Source organism: Saccostrea cucullata, unplaced genomic scaffold (genome assembly GCF_032062105.1).
Source record: "Saccostrea cucullata isolate Sc308-1 unplaced genomic scaffold, CSIRO_AGI_Scuc_v1 ctg206, whole genome shotgun sequence".
NCBI classification, from domain to species: Eukaryota; Metazoa; Mollusca; class Bivalvia; order Ostreida; family Ostreidae; genus Saccostrea; species Saccostrea cuccullata.
Window position 1 is genome coordinate 416389 of NW_026934771.1, and position 9890 is coordinate 426278.

The window sequence follows — 9890 nt, forward strand, 5'->3', positions numbered from 1 at the left end:
TTTGAATATTTTTTCATATTCCTAACTATCAGAATAAATTCGAATTACTAGTACCATATGCAGGCGTTTGGCCAGTTCCGAATAATTATTTACTTAAGAGCTGATAATTAATACATTCAAAGGTGTAAAAATAAATTGATACCTATGGTAAGAAGGCTTATTTATGAGTGCTTGAATTATGCGAAGTTTTGATTTTTTGCCGTCAGTTCGCTTTTGTTATCGTACTTGAAAGAGTCGAGATACTTTTACAATGCAACAAATCTGAATCGCCGCGACGCGTACGTCTGCAGAAAACCCTCTGTAGAGACACCATTTTTTCACATAAAACAACATTCCAGGTATCAAAAGTAAGTTTGATATGTACTCTAACAAATATTAAAAACTTGTCTAAAATAAATAATTAGAACACTGGAAGATATCGGAATATTTTCGTGTTGTCATTTTACTAGTTCCGCATACCCATTTTAAACACTATTATAGATTCATTCCTCGTTTTTTCTTCATTGTAAAAAGTGACGTTAAACAATATACAAGTAATCAATCAATCTTCATTGTAAACGTGACTTATTATACCCCTGCTTGAAAAGCGGGGGGGGGGGGGGGGGGGGAAGAAGGGGTACATAGTGATGGGATGTTTGTCCATCCATCTGACTGTATGTCCGTCCGTCTGTCTGTACGTCCGTCCGTTTGATACGTTTTGAGGTACCCATTTCTTATCCACAACTCCTCTTCTACCACTGGATGAAATTTAATGAGGCTTCACAGAATTAAATGATGCTTTCACAGAATCTTTGTTAAATAATGCCAAAGTGCACATTCTATTTTATTTTTTGATCTGGCACAAAATTTGGGCTCCTTTAGATTTACATGGATACTGCCATTCTTTCTGTTATTGAAGGGTTAATCCGTCTCTTATCCGCAATTCCACCATTCCACAGAATAAGATTTAATGATACTTTCATATATTCTTTATTACATGTACATTGTGCCATTGTACATATGACCTCTTATTTTACTTTTTGATCCGACACTTATTTCGAGTCTCCCAGAGCAAAACATGGACTTAGGCAATATAACCGTATAGGAGGCGTGGGGTATCATTAAAGTGAGCTCAGTGTTCACAGTACTGGTAGTTTCTCTTTATCCTTTGGATATACCAATAACTCATTAGTAAGCAATTAATTTAACTTTTCTTAGGCAAGCTAATTGATAATTTGTGGGACGTATATTTTTTAATTTATGGTTGAATTGAATGGGTACCGCTAGGGCTATTCGGAACTCGTCGGCTTATTCGTAACTGGAAAATAGACACCTATGTAAACTTGCGAAGGAATTTTTTCAGGGAAGGCTGAACTTTTATGAAACAATATCTAATTCCACAGGTCATTGAACTACCTTGAAAAATTACTTAGATTTTTAAATAATGCCTCGTATATTTATAGCACCACTGAATCCGTTTCTTATTCGGAACTGGTCAAATAACTGTATTTATTGGATTCCAAAACTCAAAAAAAAAAAAAAAAAAAAAAAAAAAAAAACTTCGATACAAAGCGAGTTCCAGTAAATATTCTACGAAGCTTCTTTCTTTACTCCTCACCAAAATATTAACAGTAGTGAAGGAGAAACTTCAGAAGGACTGTGCAACGATATATTCGAGAAGTGGTGTAAATAAGTTGTGGATACTTAAACATTCCAAGGAACTTTTGGAAAATTTGAAGTCACAAAATTTCAACAAAATCAACAGCATTAAAACTTGTGACTTTTTAACTTGATATACAACCATTTACCTTGATACTTTAAAGTTCAGGCTTTTTGGAAATCAGATTTTCCTACAGTCAATTGGAAATCCCATGGGTACATTGTAGCAATTAGCAGACCTATTTTTTGTATTCTTATGAAGCAGAATTTGTCCAAAATCTTATACGTGAAAAGAACAAAATACTTGCTTTGGCCTTCTACTCGACATTTAGATGAATCGACGACGTATTTTCAATTAAAAATGGTAATTTCCATTTTATTTTGATACGATATATCCCTATGAACTTGAAATAAAAGATGCTACAAAGTCTGACACATTTGTTTCATATTTAGATACACTTGTAAGATCTTAACGGTAGTCTATCAACCCAACTTTATGACAATTGAAATGACTTTAACTTTTCAATCGTCAACATCCCTTACTTTTGCAGCAATATACCTTCTACACCTGCATGCGGGGTTTATATCTCTCAGTTGAATCGATACGCAAGTGCACGATATACTTACAACGATGTTCAAAACGAAGTAAGTTATTGACAAACAACTTGCTGAAACAAGAATATCAGCTCTCTCGTTTAGAGTCGTTATATTCTGAGGTCCATGTGCGATACAATGAGTTTATATTTTTTATAAAGTCAAATGCAAACTGACGTTAATCATACTAATTGTTAGGTCATTATGCATCGTATACACACTGAATTGTCGACGGATTCCCGTTATAATGGTACCTGAACCCACCTTTGATGTTTTGGAGGTCCTTGTTTGCTCTGCTCCTATTATGTATCGTTTAATGGACTTTTGAGCTTGAATGCTGTTCGTTATCTCCAAACATTTCATTGTACAAATGACCTTCTATATATACACGTATAATAATGCCCATGGTATCATCTTTATATACTTGTAGATACTGGCATAACATCCCTGATTTTCAGGAAGAACGCACATAGCATAAGTTAGAGGAATCGTAATACTAACCAGTAAATAAAAGCTCGTTATTAACCTTTTAGCAATATACATGTATAACCTTTATCATTTCACAAATTAAATAAAAAGTAAAAAATTTCAATTGTTTTAATACAAATTTGTCTGCAGTTACATTCATGAACAAAGGGTTAACGTTGGGTGTGACCGGTCGTTCAGTAGTCACTTACTCCCTCTTGGCACCTGATCCCATGTTATTCCTCTGTTATCTCTATTATTCTGGGTGTCCGTGTTTTATGCCAAATACAAAGATCTGTATTGTTTGTAGTTTTTTTTCTTCGTTTTCTTCAACTTTCTTATTAGAAGAAGCAAAATTGATATCTTGATCAAATGACGATTTTGTTTAAATGAATTTTAAACGAAACTTTTTTATTTGCTAAAAAAAAAATGCACAACCTTGTGAGCTCTCGAGCAGAAAAATGCACATACTAGATATACATGTATATATGAAATATGGGATCATCAATACACTTCAAATTGCATTTTTTATGACAAAATGGAACTCTATGAAATAAAATAAACTGATACTTCTGGCAATTGGATAATATGGCTCTTACTATCATTCCAAGAAGGCATGCATAGGAACTAGTGGGAACTAAATACAATGATAGATGGAGATATCGAACTGAAATAAAGCTTAGAGGTCTATTGCATCACAATACGAATTGGAAGAAAAGCAAACAATTAAGGACCTCTAAAACATCTGAGGTGGAATCAGGTGCCATGGAGAAGCAAGCATCCACTGTCGTTCGATATCAACTAACATGTTTGCTCCTTTTAATTTATGATAGGGAAAACATGCAGAAAAATCAAAAACAATTCAGTGTATAAATAATGGCCTAACAATTTTCAAGAAAAAAAAATCAGTAAATAAGCTTAACATTATTATGATGTATAAAATAACGCCGCACGGTCTGTTTTTGGATACATACCTAAAGTGCGATTAAGGAAGTGAAAAATTTACATCTGTATTAAAATCTGTTTAACATCAACGTAGTCTTTATGAAAAATCTCCAAACCAAAAAAACCTCACAATAATTAAAAGTACAATTCGATGCATAGATTTCAAACAATAAAACACCAATCATACTGTATGAGAATTTTTTAAAGTGAGTCTTTACTCCATTTTTCGAAAGATTTTACGCCAAAAAAATCATATTTTTCAGGCTAACAAAATTGGAGCAAAGACCCTCGATACCTAAAAATAACATCTTATATAATACAAAGATTACACAATTTTCGTATCTTTTCTCTGTGAATTATTTGAAGTCCATTTAGTCAATGGTCATATTACAAAAATACTTGATAGCCTATATTTATCTTGACAAGACTATCTTGATCACTGTGGTAAGTATGTTAGTCTCGAAGTAAATGTCAAGATAGGAGTTTGAGAAATATAGTTATTATTGTTAAATATATGTTTGCATCGATCATATTGATAAGCGTCAATAATTGAGATGGGCAAACAAGGCTTTTTAATACCTATGTACAGCTTCAAATTAATGTATTAAAGTCATATTCAGATTTTTATTCAGACTAAATTTCTTATTATTATAATTAAACAGAATAAGATTATTATTTACAATAATAATATCCTTTATGTGACAGAGTTATATTAACTATAATTGTTTTATTTGTTATAATTTATTTCTGAGGTATCATGTTTTATTTGGTAATTGTAAAGTTGTTTCATGTTTAAAACTATTTAGATCGGGATCAATTACCTAATTTTAATCTATAACACCATTGTCTTAATTTACAGCCAATCAGCGTGGCTTCTCCTAATCACGTGACCATTGTTTTATTTTTTACCATTTAGGAGAAAGCCACACAAATTTACAAGGAAATTTTTTATCGAAAAACCCTCCATCCATCCCCCTTTCTTCCACCGTCTTATATTATATTTGTTATATATGTACTTATATTAGTGTTCATATTTATTTGTTTGGCGTTTATTTTCTTTTAACCCACCCTTTTTTGATGACAGGCATATCAGTGCCTGCTTTGTGATATATGTAATTTTAGGGGGTCAGATTGCATAATATGTTACCAAAGATTTTTGTATTCTTTCAAAGTTTGTTCTAGTCTTGTCTGACCCCCTTATAATATGTTTATATTTTGTTTTGCGTCATTTACTTCAATAAATGACATTTTTTCACTTTCACTACTGTTGTTATTTTAATTTTAATCCATCAAAAAACTAGCCCAGTTGACTTGGCTTCGGTCTTGCATAATAACAGAGGAACATAAAGATTATTATAAACAAAGATTTCTGCGGAATCTTTTTTTCGGGAATAAGTATTTGATTTTTAAAAAGAAATATGGAAATATTAAGCTATCATTGATGTATTTATCTAAATATAATATAATTGGTGTCACAAATTTTATAATAAGTTGTAGATGCATGACGTCATGAAACAGGCACAGTTTTCATTTTGACACAATTTATTCTCTTATATCTTCCTGTACTATAAATATGACAATATGATAAATATTAACACTGAATTTAAATATGTGCTGAATATTCACCCTTAATTTAATTAAGTAGTATGATGTACTTGTTTACAAATACAAACAATGTCAATGAACTACAAAAAAGACAAATGCGCTGAATATTCACCCTAGCTAGGTTTAATTCAGTAGTTGGAAATATACAAACACAAACTTAAGATTAATTTGAAATTGAAAGTAGCGCTAAATACTCAGTAGTGTGATATATTAGTATACAAACACAAACAAAGCCAATTAAGTACAAAGTTCTTGCAGTATACACTTAGTAACTCCAGTGAAAAGAAAAATGGAGAAAGTACCTGAAAAAGTTGATATACAAGGTAAGATTTTATGTCATTTATTACCATTTGTTCACTTATGCCTCATTATGATTTTACACTATGATATTGAATTATACAAGAATTTAGCATATTTGAGAGAAATCATTGTAAAAACGGAAAAATAACGCATGTATACCCAATCGAAGTGCCTTATACTTGCGGGAGTGTTTTCTATAGATATTAATTATATTTTATATTTTGCACTGATGTTTTAGAATTGTCGCATTTTATTTCAGAGAAAGAACGTGCCCTGTCCAGTGTCAAAACCCTTTCCGTGATAGGTCTGTCTCTTGGAATCTGTAGTGTGGGAATCGGTATTGCTGTGCTGGCATTAATGGACGGGGCCAGTTACCCTCTCACTACAGGAACCGGTGTGTGGTTTGCAGCCAATGTAAGTATTTCCAAATACAGGAAATCACATTTATAGCGAACACGCTAATGATAAATTATCGCTTACAGCGAAGTAGTTTTTTATTCCACATAGCTTTAAAACATACTGTGGACTCAAGAGACATAGAAATTTTGTTTATAACGAAACAAAATGGTTTATCCTTGTTGATTTGTTTTTGGTGTGTTGTACTGTACAGATAATAGACCCCGAGTAGTAATTATGTAATGCTGCAGCATGCATAAAAATATATATTCCTGGTATTTGTTTTGTTTGTTTGTTTTTGGCTAATTATTGTATTCAAGTTTATTTCAAAAAGATGAAAAACTACAAACACGTTTACATTACAAACATAAAATACAAGATAGATGATAAAGTCATTAAATCTCATCCCTGGTACAGTATATCTATCCAAAGGTAGATATATTTTTTAATAATATATTTAAAAAAACCTTTTTAAAATATTAAATGATTCCATTAATCAATAATCAATTTTCCCTTTTTAAAAATATATTTAAATTTCATTTCAGCCAATAGCATTCGGGATATTAGGAATTGCTGCTGCACTGTCAACCAATGAAATCACTCAAAGAAGATTGGTAAGATAAAACAGCTCTATTATTCACCCTTTCCATATGTAAAGAGTGAAAGGTTGCATTGAGTATAAGCTAAAATTACTCCTACGAATAGATATACTTTTACAAAAAAATAAAGTACTACTTACTAAATTTGAAAGAAAATACATTTACATGTACCAGTTTGAAACTCAATATATGAAAATTATTTCAAAAATAAATGTTTATATATTTTCATGATATATATCTAAATTGAAGTTATATTTTTATTATTTGAAAGCATCCCTTCTTCTAGTTAGAGAGAACTTACTCTTCCATTGAAATTCCAGAACCTTATAGACATCTTATTCATCGTAAATACGCCCATAGCCCTTAAAAGTATTTTAGGTTAACGACTTATTCTATTTCAGTTGACCGGACATTACGTCACGAGCATTCTCCTGATGACGCAAGGTTACGCCTTCGCTACTGCTATACAGGGATTGATCGTATGCAGCAAGGGCGATGCAGATTGCGGATCAAATGCTGATGCTAAAGCTGCTCTTCGTGGCGTTCTGATTGCAATAATTTTTTTCGCTTATCTAGTTGGCATCTTTTCTATGGGACTTCACTATAGAAAGAGACGTGTGCTGCATCCAGATTGGAAAGGAACACACTGTTGTAGATCATGGGATTAAATGCACAGTTTTGCCCGAGTATTTAGTAACAACGAGGACTTTTTGTCGTGGTTTTCAATCTCTATTTATCAACAGAATATATATATGAATAGCGGGAAATTGTATTCAGTGGCAGTGATTTTCTAAGGAGAAACCGCTCAGTTTCGTGAAATACTGTTTTTTGATTTGATGTGTACGCTAGTGTTGATAGGTAGTATAGAAACTATGAATAGACAGCATACTTTCCTTTCACTTTTACAAAGATGGATTGACTGGTTATGTGTAAGGAGTACTTCAATCAAGAAATACACTCTAAAATGAAATGACAAAAATATTTTTCTACCAAAATAAAACACTACACCCCAGACATCCATAGAAATGCTAGGCCATAACAGTACCAATTTAAATGAATATTTTGAGTTAAAGTGAAGGATTGCACATTTCCCCATTCCCATGTGTGAATTGTTCCAAACTATAGCTGCATGATCATGCAGCAACCGAATTTTACCACTGAGCAGTGCATCATTAGATCAGGGTGCTTTTGGAAAACGAACATTTATACTGGTGCCGTAGTAGAGAAAAATGTTTTGTTTTGTTCACCATACTTCTTACTTGGAAAGACACCATCTACTTGTAATTTATTTATATAAAAAATTCAATACATATACAGTTCTTTTTTAGTCGATTGAATATGTTTTGTTAATCTAGGAAAAAAATTATTCCACAAACATTGAATGAACCTTTCTTCAATCTGATGTCTTCAAACATTATGGCATCTCTAAAAGAGTGGGAGAATTCTATTCTCGAATGTGACGTAAAATAACTGTTGTTCACAATCAAACAACATAAAGCCATTTTCTCTCATCTTGGAATATTCATACATGTATTTATTTGTTTGTTGTTTATATACATTGTTGTGACTAAAAACTGTTTTTACATTTTTAACAAGTATTTGTTGTATTTTGATGTTCGTGACACTTTGATTTGTCTAACTTATGAATATATCACTGTTCGAATACCTAAAGTCGCGAACGCGACAAAGATCGCCAGAATTGTTATGTTATGTAAAGTCTGTTATGGATTACTCACCTTGTGCCAATATAGTGACAAAACAAAATTCAGACTTTTTCTTTGGCGCTTTTTCTTGTTGTCCTTTTTTCTATTTTTTTTTTTTTTAGATTTATGGTAAGAGAAATATTCCAATTTTTTTTCGAATTGAAAAATGTCATGTAAAAAAAAAAGTGAATGTCGAGGACATCTGCAGTTTAAAAATAGTCTTTAATTTTTGAAACTTTGGTTTCTAACTTTTTTTTTTTTTTTTTTGTTTTTTGCATATCTATGCAACAAACTGTGATTTTTTTTAATTCAAAAGGAAAAATATCCCATAAGCTAAAAGTTTTCGCACTAGTTGGGAATGTATCCCGAGGAGTTTGAAATAAAAGATATTACAGATCTATATGTGTCATATTTGGATCTTTAGCTACAAAAGGACGTGAATGGTTATCTAACAACCAAGCTTCATGACAAACATTATGACTTTAACTTTTTAAATCATCAATCGTCAACTTCCCTTACTTACTGCAGTATTATACCTTTGTCACATGTGCACAGAATTTATAGCTCTCAGTTGATTCGATACGCAAAAGCATGTTCTACGTATAGACAATATTAATTTATTAAAGGAGGTAAGTTAGTGACAAACAAGTTGATGGAGCAAGAATATAAGTAGTCTTGTTTGAAGTCATCCTTTCTCTTTCGTATATGGTCGATACAATGACCTTGTCATGATCAGCAAATACAATTTATCATTAAGTCAAATACTGACTGACTTTTTAAATACTGATTGTTAGACTATGATGTACACACCGAGTTGCCCACTGATTTTTTCCCCGTTATTTCCCGATCATGACAAGGAGCACACGACGGTTGTGACCGGTCGGCAGGGAATGCTTACTCTTGCATGACACCTGATCCCGCCTCTGATGTTTCGGAGAACTGTGTTTGCTCCGCTCCTATTTTATACTGGTTAATTGACATTTGAGCTTCTTGTTTATATTTTCTTTTCTTTTCAAAGCAGGGACTTTTCTTTTTCTACAAAATGTGACATTTCTTGATGAATTATAATCTTTTTTATCATTATAAATTGAAAAAGGTTAATAGGACAAAAGATTGACAATTATAAAAATAATCTCATTAAAAAGTCCGAAATGGGCTCATTTGCTCATCTAAAAGTTGATTTGAGAACGCCTTAGATTTTGTTAAGACCGTAACGTAAGAGTACGGAATGAACGATTAACCTAGAAATTGGACATTTCAAAGAATTTTTAGTGTAAGACATTCATTCTATTCTAAAGAGCATTAATAAAAATACTCACCCATTTAACAGGAAATATAAAGAGAAGACATAGTTTCTGAACTATTTATAAAATTAAATCTGAAATTTCACATATCTTGCAATTTTTTGTAATTGAAAATGCAATTACTTAAATATGAATAAAATATCTCTGAGTATATAAAGAAGCATATAAATGTTTACGAGGGTTGATCCAAAAGTTCGTGGAATTTCTTTCTAAAATTTTATCTTGATTTGATGAAATTAAGCAAAGGCATATTCATAAAATAGAGTCATAATGCAACAATATTGGAAAAGCCACTTTCAAATTACCAATAAGGTGTTTCTGAAAATGGATAGTTGGGAAAC

The 9890-nt window shown here is 31.8% G+C and overlaps 1 protein-coding gene across 1 annotated transcript; it reads left to right on the top strand.

The window, feature by feature from the left end:
- Positions 1-5525: 5525 nt before the first annotated feature.
- On the top strand, positions 5526-8360 carry LOC134241350 (uncharacterized). Its single transcript, XM_062723423.1, has 4 exons — positions 5526-5570; positions 5807-5961; positions 6489-6557; positions 6944-8360. The coding sequence occupies exons 1-4, from the start codon at positions 5537-5539 to the stop codon at positions 7208-7210; spliced, it is 525 nt and encodes a 174-aa protein (XP_062579407.1). The 5' UTR covers positions 5526-5536; the 3' UTR covers positions 7211-8360.
- Positions 8361-9890: the final 1530 nt, after the last annotated feature.